Genomic DNA, 13,880 nt, shown 5'->3' with positions numbered 1-13,880 from the left:
AATTTTTTGTATTTTTTAGTAGAGACGGGGTTTCACCGTGTTAGCCAGGATGGTCTCGATCTCCTGACCTTGTGATCCGCCCATCTCGGCGTCCCAAAGTGCTGGGATTACAGGCTTGAGCCACCGCACCCGGCCTCTTTTAAATATTTTAAATAATGTATTCTTTGATTTATACAGGTCATCTCTTTGTCAAGTATATATGCATGCTCACATACAAACTCACACACACACGTGCACATAGGCTTTCAGAGAAGATAGGTATTTAAAGATTTAAAAATAAAACAAAAATTTCCACTCTTAATGTCCCCAAATTACCAATGTACTTTCGCTTTGCAAGTGCATACAATCCATTTGAAAAAAATATATATATATATTTTTATGTGCATATATATGCGTATATATGTAATATACACATATACACAGGAACAACAAATATTTTGAAATATATTTCAGAAGATGTATAAATATAATTTACATAAAAATATGAACAGTATATATTTCAAAATATATATTCAGAATGATTATCAAATAATGTACAGAAAATATTTAATTGTAAATTCCAGTATGGTAGCATACAATATCTGTATTATTCATAAATAAGGTACACAACTAAATAAAAATATTATGCTTATAATACAGGTATAATTTCCACAAGAATTTGAACTAATGACATAATACCTATGACACATCTCACTAAAATTGAACAACAAAAGAATTAAATTATTGTCAAAATAATGTGGGGTTCAAGTAATTTAAATGTCAAAACTTTGAAAAATACTTACTTTAAAAATCAGATGCTTTTTAAATTAAATTTTATTTTTTAAGCCACATAAGAATTGAACATATTTGGGAGATACATAGTAATGTTTCAATACATATAATTTATAGTGATCAGATCAGATAAATTAGAGTATCCATGGTTTCAAACATTTACCATTTCTTTGTGTTGGGTACAAAATCTCCTTCTAGCTATTTGAAACTAAATAGAATATAATGTTCTTAACTATAGTCATCCTACAGTGATATAGAACACCAGAAATTATTTCTCCTACCAAGCTGTAACTTTGTATCCTTTAACGAATCTCTCTCTAGTCTCCTTTTGCTGCAGCTTTCCCAGCCTGTAATATCCTGTTTTATTTTTTACTTCTATGATATCAATTTTTTTAGCTTCCACATATACGTAATAACATGCAATGTTTAACTTTCTGTTCCTGGCTTGTTTCATTTAACATATGCCCTCCAATTCCATCCATGTTGTCCCGAATGACAGGAATTCAGTTTTTATGGCTGCATAGTATTCTATTGTGTATATATACCACATTTTCTTTATCCATTCAACTGTTGTTGGACACCAAAGTTTCTTCTATATCCTGGCTATTGTGAATAGTGCTGCAGTAAACATAGGGTGCAAATGTCTCTTTAATATACAGATTTTCTTTTTCCAGTAATGGTATTGCTGGATCATATGATAGTTCTATTTGTAATTTTTGAAGAAACTCCATATTGTTCTCCACAGTGGCTGCTCTAGTTTACATTCCCACCAGCAGTGTCTAAGAGTTAATTTTTTTTTTCTGCATCTATTTTATTTATTTTATTTTATTTTATTATTATTTTATTTTATTTTGAGACAGCCTCACTCTGTCACCCAGGCTGGAGTGTCTTGGTTTAATCATGGCTGTCTGTAGCCTTGAACTCCTAAGCTGGAGCAATCTTGAGTAACTGGGACTACCTACTGGCATGTGCCACCACACCCAGCTAATTTTTACTTCATAAAAGTTTTTTTTTAGAGACAGAATCTTGATATGCTTTTTAGAGACAGAGTCTCGATATGTTACCCAGATCTCAAACTTCTGGACTCAAGCAATTCTCCTGCCTTGGCCTGTCAAAGTGTTAGGATTACAGACATGAGCCACAACGGCTGTCATATTTTTTGTCTTTTTGATAATAGTCACCCTAGGTAGGATGAGATGATGTCTCATTGTAGTTTTGATTTACATTTCCGTTATGAATAGTTAATGTTGAGTGTTTTAAAGATATACTTATTCACCATGTATATGTCGTCTTCTGGGAAATGTCTGTTCAGTTCACTTTTTCATTTTTTAATCAGGTTGTTTCTTTGTTGTGATATTTTGCCTTATGCAAATAGTATTGTGAAGTATTAATGAAGTAAGACAATTTTATTCAAGGACTAATCCCATGCAAATACATTCAGAGCTGTTCTTAGTTAATTGCATTTATAATTTATACTTTTTATCACCATGTGCATTACTCTAAATTTAGTGAAATTTTACTATATTTTTACTCAGTGTATATACTGTTGCTCATGAATTGTTGGAGTATAGTAATTAACTATCCTTAATTAAGTCTTATTTATTGAATTTATATGTTGCCATTTTCTATAGGAGATTTTTTTTTTTTTTTACAATATGAATGGAATCATTGCTGATTTTCTATGAATATATGAACTGAATTTTCTCAGATAAATCTTATGTTTCTTTTGTGCCCACAAAGACATCTGGATACTCATCAGAAGTGTAAAAATTCCAACTAGAAGAAAAAAGAAATAATTATTATTTCTTTCTTATTTCTATCAAATAAGTTATATTAGGAAAAGGATCACTAGCATGTTTAGCTTTTAAGATGTTTCCCAAATGTTGCATAATTTCTTATCAATTTTCATTATTCATAACCATTCCCTAGCAACAGCCAATCAATATTGCATGAATGAGTAAACACAGAAAATACATTATAAAATTAAAAATGAATCTACATATTTTACATACCACAACCACAAAATACACCCAAATAAGGATTTATTTTTGTATTTAAAAATTTTCAATAATAGTTGCCTATATGCATATAATATTCCTCTACATGCACATAATAAACCACATTAATTGTGATTCAAAACTTTTGTACAATATAACAAAATGGATAAAATGGATATTACATATGTCCTTCTACTAAATGGAAATCATGCAATTCAGCTTCTTAGTGTGTGTTAAAATGCTCAGTATTCAAGATGAACTCTCATACACCCCAACTCTTCCTTTGAAGACAAAACACATACACATGCCTGTGCACATGCACAAGAAGAAGTTTCAAGCGAAATGCATTGGTATCAAAACTTCTTCTAAACAAAACTTCATTGCTTAATAAATACATTTGGATTACAATTCTTGGCTTGGATTAAGCAACAATTGTACAGAGATAAAGAGCAAAAGTACTTCAATATATTTTAATACTGCTAAAAATCAAACTCAATATGAAATTATAAAATCTTTTTGCAAACATGCTATACTTTAATACTATAATAACTTTTTCTCAGAAATCGTTTCTTCTAAAGATGCATTTATTTGATTAATTGTCATTAAATCTAGGTCTTACCTGGCAGTGTTTGTGTCATGACCGTGAAACTAATCCATGATCCAATCTGTTATATTAAAACTTAAATTAGCACATGCATAAATGTAATCTAGTAATTTCTTCACTTGTGGCTTTGAATAGGTAATTTTAAGGCTTAAAATATTAGAAAACTTATAGATAGGAATACATTTTCAAAAAATAATAATTTAATATTTTCATATAAAGTCACAAGCAATCTCATAAAATGGAATCATGTTTATAAGAAAATGAAAGACTTTAATATTTGAAAAAATTGTGATTGAAATGTTCTTTTTTTATACTATGATCTATAGATAAGACTTCTCTATTTTTCTTGTATATATTAATTTATAACACATGTAAATACATAAGCACATTCATTTAGTATATCATGAATAGGATTCAAGTATTTACATACATAAATAACATACCTCATAGGTGTAGTTAGGACATGAAACCAGGAAAAACATCCATGTGAAGGGGTTATAATTTGGACTTGGGAAACAGGCATTGTTTCCTTTTGCAAAGGAAAGTAAAATGTCAATGATGCTACATCTTGCAAATCTGATCATATGCTTATTATATAATATGAAGTCCTCAAAATAACTGTGTACCACATGAAATGTCATCATATATTTATAGCAACCTATTTCACAAATTACTCAGAAGAAACCCAGCTTTAAATGTTATAACCTTTTGACTCAAATAAAATAGCTGTCATTTTCATACCATGTCTACAGTTATGTTGCTGTAACATTGCAGAGAACATAAGGATAATTAATTCTTTAAGACCTTAAATATATATAAATTATTTTTACATTATAATAGTTGAAATAGTACTACATACTGAAATTATAAAGCGTGTTTTAACATTTGCCCACCTCTTCACATTCCCCTTTGCTATCAAAGAAGATATATTTGTTTGAGATTATTAAATACCTCGGGATTCGTTGTATTAACTTGGTGATAATCATAAGGAACTTTATAAAGATGTCATTTATACCAAAAAAGTATGCAAACCTCTCATAAAATGATTACATTTAATATCAGTATAGTTAATATTCTGAGATACCACATTTCTGTTCAGCAATCAGGATTGATATTTACATCTCTCATTATCCTTCACATATTGTCACTTTATTTTTGTTAATTATTTTTCCCCTTTCAATTGTTTTAAAGACACATTTTAGATAACAATTTTTTAACGATTTCAAGTTGAACTTGGAGCTGTGACATTTGTAAAAGTCAATATGAATTATAAAATTACTGTTTTATTCTCCATACCAAGATTTAATCAGATAACAAATCAGCTAAACTCTTTTACTTACAACTCTAAAGTCATAATAAAATGTCAGTGTGTTGTTTTCAAAATTGTAGCAATTGCTGAAATATCAAAGTTAAAAATTATGCTAAGTATTGTGCAGATTTTACAACTGTTCATAAAAATAAATATCTAGGTCTTTTGATATTACTGATTTTTTACAGTATTTATGTAGACACCTTTGTGTAATGTCCATATATTAATAAAATAAAGATAATTGAGGAATCTACCCAGGTTATAGTCACTGAATTTCAGAGGCAGAAGGTTCAGGGAATAGTCTGCTTTACAGCCTGTGGTTTATGAGTGTTCAGCCCCTAGGGGTGTGGAATGATCAAGGGTCTGTAAATCTACATTTTTTCCAGATCTAGTTTGTAGATTAAATAGTGGATGTGCCTTATGACACAGAAAAATATATGTATATAGATAATATAGTTTCAAGTATACACAGTTGCTATTAACTGTAATATTAAATAAGTTTAGGAGTTACTAATTTAATACTTACATTCTTCATAAATGTTCTCTCAACCTATAGTTATTATAATAGAGCTTCTATTAAATTAAACTTAGGAGGTTTTTTGCATTAAAATGCTACGCTACCAGGTTCTTCTTTAGGCATATAAGGTTTATTCCATTGCTTTAGGGAGTGCTACTGGGAGAGAACCTTCAACTTCTGTACTCCCTATAGTTGGAAGCAATCTCACCCAAGGTCACACTGACTGATTTAGCTTTAATACGGTATTTGATCAATATTGAAAATTGATTAACTCAATTCAGGAGAACATAGATTTTTCATTCCAGTTTTAGAATGTTCCATGCACTCACTAGAGACTTGTTGAGACTATATTGCTCTCAATTTCCTACCTAAATATGATTTATTTCTTCTACCATAAAAACTACTCCTTAACAATCTTCTTGAGTATTAATCTCCATCATGGCATCTGCATTGCAGAAAACCCAGCTTAGATAGTTGGCACCGGGAATGGCCCAAAAAGTAGATGTGGGAGTGGCATTTTAGAGTTGAATGACTTACCAAAAGGCCTGCAATGCGTACTCCATAGCTGATGGTAGGTGCAGAAAGATAGCTACAGGTACAGGGTAGCAATCCAAGTGTAAAAACCTTTTACTACTTGGATATTGTTATGTTATAGTGGTTGAAAACAATATTCTATCTGGTCTACTATTACAAGCGTGATTGAATGGCTCAACAAAGACATCTAAAACAAACTGATACTTGGCAATTAAAAGGCAGTTGTGAAAGTTAGAGGTCCACCTAGATAGTGTGCAAAGAGGCCCAAAGAAGGCAAAAAAGCTGAGGAATGAGTCCAGGTAGTCAAACTCCAAAGAATATCCAACTCCAATCCAATGCAGATCTGTTAAGTCAAGTTTGTTTACCACACAATCTTGGAATGTCTAGGTTTTCATAAACTCCTTGATCCTGCAGAGGTGGCCCACTCTTCCCTATGAAAGTTGAGCACACCCTTCCTTAAAAGCAATACAGAACGCACTACACTGCAAGAAAATCCCCTTGAAAATCTCCCCTATCTTTTCTTCTAGCCACTACAACTAGGGTTATATCACAATATAAACGACCTGAGGTTGTTCTGGGGATGATAGAGAAAAAAAAAGATAATGTCCCAAAGGAGCTGCAGAACCTAGCCAGCATGAACCAACAAAATATAGGAGAATACACACGGGATTGGAATTGGAGGATGTTTGAAGGGTAAAGTATAAACTTGAATAAAGGTTTGTTTATGTTTTTAGAGCACTGTCCTGGAATATAGGAGTAAATATCCTGCTAAGATTGTACAAACACACTACTAATATGTACCTGGAAGCATGAACAAAGCAATGGCCCACAATAAGCATAAAGAAATGTTAGAATTTCCATGGCAGACTGGGAAAGAAGGTGCTAAGTGCCTTTGAGAAATAGAAATCCTAGAGCAGATAGTCTATGCAAGGCTGAAAAGAGAGGACTTCTTTCTATGCAAGGAATTTTTCCCCGTTTCATGGTCTCAGGATTTTTTTTAATGTTCCATGGGAGAGCCAATACAATATATCACTTTTCAAAAATACGAGGAATATGGTAGTAAAAGGAATACCATCATTACTAAGATTCGTGTTGACTTTTTGCTGTTATAAGTCTGACTGTAAGTGAAGTCATCTTAGAACTGAGATGACTAGTAGTGAATGGGATTAAAGGACACTTCCTCACACCACTCCCTAGAAAATCAAGGCAGTTCCAATTACAGCACTTAATTGTTCCTGAGCCAAAATGAGTGACCTGTTCATAGGAGGCTTGACCCGCAGAAAGTTATGTTTGACTAATAGAACACAATGTCCCTAGAAGCTGGACAGTTGGATATCCAACAATGCTATTGCTAAATTTAGACAAATACAATAAATTATAGATGAATAGTTAAGAGATTTGATACAGCTGGTGCAATGTCAGATCTACTATTTCTTTCCCAGTATTGGAATGTGAATCACTTCTAAGACTCCAAACTCACTGATGGAAGAATAGCCTGGGAGAAAAGGTATTGTAACACCAAAACAAATGCACATCATAATGATTTCAGTGATCTTTACTAAAAGGACTTTATTGATTCAGGGAACCATATACCAGAAAAAAAAGTGTCATTTTCACATTTTAAGTACGGTTAGACAAAGTGGGTTCACAAAGGTGGTAATTTATCCAGATCATAAATAAATAATAATTGGAATATATATACTTTGTAGTTTGCACAATATCTACAATTGCTGAAGTTTTCTTCGAACTGTCATATCCTCCAAGAAAATGTCCTTGACTAAAGGGAACTGCCTTACAAGGTCTTTTTCTTCCCCAGGTAGGCACACATCCAACTTATCTGTCTCCAGCCATTCCAACTCTTGACACCTCTACAGGGTTATTCTAGCTTCAGATACCCAATAGAGTTGACTAAGACCATTCTTGTGACTACATCACAGCTCAACTTTCCCTTTGGCATAGTTCTCATTCCTTGCCTCTTTTCCATAATTCCTAATAACCTTCTTTTATACCAATTTCTGCCACCTGAGAATATGACTCATGACACTTTGTACAATCAATATTAAATGGTTCCCTTCTAGACATAAACCATGCCTAAAGCACATCTAATAGATATTACAACAAACTTCAAGTAATATGTAAGTGAGGGAATAAAAATTCAAGAGTAGGAGACGCCAATTTAGAGCTGATACAGGAACTGATAAAGATTTTATGTAAGGAAAAATAATGCATTGAGTATGCAGCTATTAATAATTCATAATCAGAAGATGAGAGTTCAATTTGAGAAAAGATTTGGGATCTGATAGATCAGAACCCTGGATAGGGAAAAATTGAATACAATTATCCGAAAGTAGTTGAGGCCAGAGGTTGTCATCTTGGAGGACATTGTTTTTAAGAAAGAAAATGATGCCCAGAGAAATTTGCTCAGAGAGGGAAGGCATCATGTGGAAGCTTAGAAGGGAAGGGAAGGAAGGAAACATGTTGTGGGATTCAAGGAATTTAGAAAACAACGATGTTAGAGGATGAGAAGACACAATGAAAAACCTCCTGTTTCCAGAACACACTTTTTTTTTTTTTTTTTTTTTTTTTTTTTAAGAGATTTCAGTAACCTCATCTGTAAAAAACTGTGTTATTTTTCTTCAAGGTCAATTCACACATTTAATAATTAATGTAAATCAATCAGCATTTACATGATACTTCTGTGTGAATAAACTAGAAAGTGTTTTTGTTTGCAGACAAAAACTAACCCACCACAAAGAAAACAAAACAAAATGTAGAGAACACACACACAGAATTACCAAAGAATGTAACCATTAAGAAATCCCAAAACTGAAAATTGATATGGAAAAAAAAAAAAAAAAAACAAGAAAATATAATACAAAATAAGAGTTGACTGTACTCAAGAAATTGTGGACAAAGAAGAAACTTTCCCAGTAATATGAAATACATTTTCATTTGCTTAAGGATGTAACATTCAATAGAACAGAGGATATTAAGCAGATGAAAAGAATAGCCAAAAAAAGGGACAAAGATAGTTAAAGAGAAAGTGATGGAGAAGCTAGAGACAGAAGAAGGAACACAGGTGCAGTGTAACTCCCCTCACACTCCACAATGTAATAAAACTAATTTTAAAATTGTAATTTGAGGAAATGTTTTAGAACTTACACAAACAAACAAACAAAAACATGGATTAACCTACTAGAAGAGTACCCAGTGATCCTGGGGAAATTGGTTGCGAATTATCAACCCTTAGACACTCCCTCAAAATTCATAGATTTTTATAATAAAAAAAGTCACCTGTGTCTTGAAGCAAATAAAAACATCATTTAACAAAAGAGAGAGAATTAGATTGGCATCTGATTCCGCAAGAGCAATATACAAAGCAAGATAAAGAGTGAACATTAAAAGAGGGCAGCCTTCTTACATGAACAATTTCAAAATTCCTGGATGACTTAAAATTTTCATTTTCAAATGATGAGATCATATTCTAGATAAATGAAGAAGCTTGAGGCGATTACATTGCTAGTCACCTAGCTAAGACTAAAATCTGTGATATTTAAACATTGGCAATGCTAGCATTTTATTAGATTATATTGTGTTTTGCTTCTCTACTAAAAAAAATTAGACTCTCGGATATTTTTCACTTGTGGTTCACGTGCATCCAAAGAAAATTCAATGTATCTATGAATTTGGATCAGATAAAAATTGCATTCAAACTCTTAATGAAATATAGGCTTCACTCCACTGCAAATGAGGACCACAAACTACAAAAGCATTGGCCTTACGTGTAATTTTTTCCACCAAGATGAAGCACAGATATTTTTAAGTCACAGTACACTTCTTTTTAAATCTGCATATATGTAATTTATAATCAATACTCAAAAAGTTGAGTACTCATCACAATGTTGTATAATGTTGTAATAACAAAATATGCATATATTGTAGTTTTTTCATATATTCCCAATTGTTTTAATATAATAAATTTCCTTTGTAATTATATGTGTTTTATTTTATGTAACAATTATTCTGGAAAATGTTTTATATGTTTCACTAGCCTGCCAGAAGTGTGGAAGGCAAGAAAATGTTAAGAAATTCAGGTTGATGTTGAAACATAATTGAAGAGTCAAATATGCCTTTATGTTTTCAGTTGAATTATTAATAACAATTAGTCCAAATGATAAACAAATATTTCTCATTTTTATTTGAATTTACAATTAAATGATATATTATATAGGGTAAGCAGTTGGGAATCCCTACATATAATTGAGCCTAAATGAGATGACTGATTTACCAAAAATATCTTTAAATAATGGAGACACTGTAAACTTTTTCAAATATATAGGTGAGTATAAAAGCAATTGAGTTTTTGCATTGTTGGAATTTGCTGTTTTATATTGGAATACATTATTAAATAAATGTGATTATGCTACACAACATTTTAATTGGCATTTCTCACTTTATTTTTTTTTGCTAATGAGTTATCACTTGCTGGTATTTTTTGTTTATTTTAGTCTACGGAAACGATGTTAGACAAAAAGCAAATTCGAGCAATCTTCTTTAAGAGTTCAAAAGGGCCATGGGCCAGGCACAGTGGTTCACGTCTATAATCTCAGCACTTTGGGAAGCCAAGGCAGGCAGATTACCTGAGGTCAGGAATTTGAGACCAGCACGGCCAACATGGTGAAACTATGTCTCTACTAAAAATACAAAATTATCCAGGCATGATGGTATGCGCCTGTAATCCCAGCTGCTCAGGAGACTGAGGCAGGAAAATCGCTTGAACCTGGGAAGGCAGAACTTGCAGTGAGACAAGATCATGCCATTTCACTCCAGCCTGGGCTATAAGAGAGATACTCCTTTAAAAAAAAAAAAAAAAATACAAAATGGGTCATGAAGCAGTGGAGACAACTCACAACATCAGCAAGACATTTCTCCCAGGAACTGCCAATGAACACACAATGCAGTCGTGTTTCAAGAAGTTTGGTGAGAGCCTTGAAGATGAGGAACATAGTGACTGGCTATAAGAAGTTGACGGCCAATTGAGATGAATCACCAAAGCTGATCCTCTTACAACTACAGGAGAAGTTGCCAAAGAACTCAGTATTGACTATTCTACAGTCCTTTGGCATTTGAAGCAAATTGGAAAAGTGAGAAAGCTTGATAAGTCAGTTCCTCATAAGCGGATCAAAAATATTTAAAAAAATCATTCAGAAGTGTTGTCTTTCCTTATTCTATGTAAGAACAATGAACCATTTCTTGATTGGAATTTGACGTGCAACAAAAAATACGTGGATTTTATACAACTGGTGATGACCAGCTCAGTACTTGGACTGAGAAGAAACTCCAAAGCACTTCCCAAAGCCAAATTTGCCCCCTCAAAAAAAGGCCATGGTCACTGTTTGGTGTTCTGCTGCCAGTCTGATCCACCACAGCTTTCTGAATCCTAGCAAAACCAGTATAATTGAGAAATATGTTCAGTAAATCAATGAGATGCATTGAAAACTTCAATGTCTGCACCCAACACTGGTCAACAGAAAGGACCCAATTCTTCTCCATGACAGTGTCTGACTGCACATCATACAATTAATACTTCAAGAGTTGAATGAATTGGGTTACGAAGTTTTGCCTCATCCACCATATTCGCCTGACCTCTCACTGACTGACTACCACTTCTTCAAGCATCTGGACAATGTTTTGTAGGGAAAATGCTTCCACGATCAGCAGGGGGCAGAAAATGCTTTTCAAGCATTCATTGAATCCTGAAGCATGGATTTTCATGCTACAGGAATAAACTATTTCTCATTGGCAAAAATGTGTTGATTATAATGGTTCCTATTCTGATTAATAAAGATGTGTATGAGACTAGTTACAATGATTTAAAATTCATGGTCCAAAACCACAGTTACTTATGCACAAAAGTAAATATACTACTAACTTTGAAATGTTCTCCCAGGCATTGATATTCCAGTGCCATTGTGTTTTTCAATGAAAGATTACCATTATTACAAAAAAAAAAATTAGAAGTCATTTGAAATAGTGGGACTGCCTCAAATATTGTACAAATAAAAGGAATATTGAGAGTTTGGTAATTTGGATATTCATCAAGTGATTTTATACTGCTTTTGTTCTTATTCATTAGTTCATTTATTTACATATTTAAGTGATGTTGTTTAGGGTATGTGAGGAGGGTGATGGTGTGCATGCACACTTCATTTTAGAAAAATAATTATTAGAGAATATGATTTTGTTCAAATATTTGGAAAAATTAGACATAAAAGGGAAAAATGTGGCATACATATTTCCAACTACTGATATTTTGATTTTTAAAGATTTTTTGAAGTAAGTTTATAAAAATAATTATTAACACAATTCACTCTAAAGAAAAGTAAAAGAAAAAAGAACTAACCTGTGTGATTTGGATGAGACAACATTACATTAATGAAATGATTCCCAGCTTCACAAATCTGCAAAACATTTTAAACATTTTCAGTGTGATATACCTCTGCCTATTAAAAAAATAAAAATGTATTCAAGTGACATATAAAATATGTGTAATACATTAGTCCCAAAGATTCAAAATATATATATTTTATTCTAATAATAAGGAGAAGTACTTTTTAAATTACAACAATGAAAGAAGCTGTTGCTGGTATATATTGAATAAAAATAATTAGTCACAACAAGTTGGAAATTCTGAAGATATTTTTCACACTGATGATCAGGTTTAAACTCTCTTGTTAATCAGCTTTGTACTTGTTACTATGGGGAAACTTTCAGATCATACAGAGACAACTTTTGCTGAAGACAAATTTAGCATAGGTTTATGTTAATCTCAGTTCATTAACAGTAAAACTCTTTCTAGTGAAATGGTGATTGTTTGATTTCCAGCTAGTTTCAGCTGAGTTTAGAAAACCTACCGTGAGCAGTGCTGCCACCCAAAGAAACCTGCTGCTTATCTGTCAAGACCTCCTGATCATATACACTCTACTAGATGTCCCCATTAATAGGCCACTATGTTCCTCCAAGATCAAAGGCTTACCACCATCTCCTGAGACTAATAATGTTCTCAGTTTGCAACATGTTTCCTGTAAGGGTAAGACCCTTCCTTTGTCTGCCATATATACCTTATCTGATTTAACACAAGGTATGTATTTGACATATAAATACTATGTTACTAATAACAGAATGTATTATTCTAAATCTTTATTGTTTAAAGTCATTCAACTTGTAATATATCCCAAAAGTTGAGCACCCATTAAACTCAATGTCTTTAATGTTATTAATATAAAATATATCTGATTTTGTTCTTTTCAACCATTTCTGTAAGTATTTTTCATATATAATAACAGTTCTATGGACTTTCATTTCTGGATGTTTCTCACAATAAACAACTGGTATACATTTCAACACTTTCTAAATTTTAGGAAAAAAATAGGTTGAAAGAGAAAATTTAAATCAATTTTCATCATCTAGAACTGTTATGTAAAAATGCTACTTAAAATAACCAGCTTCAATAAATTAATTCACCCAGGATCTAATGTAAACAAATACACCAAATATATTAAATCCTTATTTAAAGATCCAGAAAACAATGCAAACACAAATTTTGTAGCAACATAGCTATACAAAATAATTATAGAAAAGGCTTTTGGTTTCTTAAGTTATCATTAGAAAGACAAAGTGGAATTTCAAATTTTCAGGTAATATGTTTTTAGTTGAAATTTTTACATGTCAATGTGGATATGTGTGTGGGCTTTTGTGGCATGAACCTGCATTCACATGCTACATACTTCATTTGCTATGTATGAAAGATTAAGTAAATTTCACATTTGGAATTTCATTTCTTCACTCAAATGCAAATGTTGATTTCTGTCTCCAGAGAATTTATGATGATTGAATGAAGTCAAGTACCCTGCACATCATATTTGCTCAATAAAATTATTATGGCAATTTTAGTTACCAATTTAATCAATAAAAACTTCTGCAGATTATCCCACATTAATCTCACTTCTCTAGACTTCATTCTCACAAATCGTTAGCACTACAAAATCCATAATTACTAAACTAATGGTTTGTTACATTTCTGTTTAATCTTTGTATCTTTTGTACATCTTTCAACTTAGACAACTTGTCATATTTATTTTCCATCAC

General features: G+C 32.1%; 1 protein-coding gene across 1 annotated transcript; it reads right to left on the bottom strand.

The window, feature by feature from the left end:
- Window positions 1–1,603: 1,603 nt before the first annotated feature.
- LOC111530572 (trans-2,3-enoyl-CoA reductase-like) lies at window positions 1,604–12,233 on the bottom strand. Its single transcript, XM_026449115.2, has 4 exons — window positions 12,136–12,233; window positions 3,816–3,901; window positions 3,388–3,433; window positions 1,604–2,547 (listed from the first exon to the last, which is right to left on the bottom strand). The coding sequence occupies exons 1-4, from the start codon at window positions 12,158–12,160 to the stop codon at window positions 2,420–2,422; spliced, it is 285 nt and encodes a 94-aa protein (XP_026304900.1). The 5' UTR covers window positions 12,161–12,233; the 3' UTR covers window positions 1,604–2,419.
- Window positions 12,234–13,880: the final 1,647 nt, after the last annotated feature.

The sequence above is a fragment of the Piliocolobus tephrosceles genome, unplaced genomic scaffold, assembly GCF_002776525.5.
Source record: "Piliocolobus tephrosceles isolate RC106 unplaced genomic scaffold, ASM277652v3 unscaffolded_707, whole genome shotgun sequence".
Lineage (NCBI taxonomy): Eukaryota > Metazoa > Chordata > Mammalia > Primates > Cercopithecidae > Piliocolobus > Piliocolobus tephrosceles.
The sequence above is the reverse complement of the archived record's forward strand: the minus strand, read 5'-3'. Positions and strand labels throughout refer to the sequence as shown.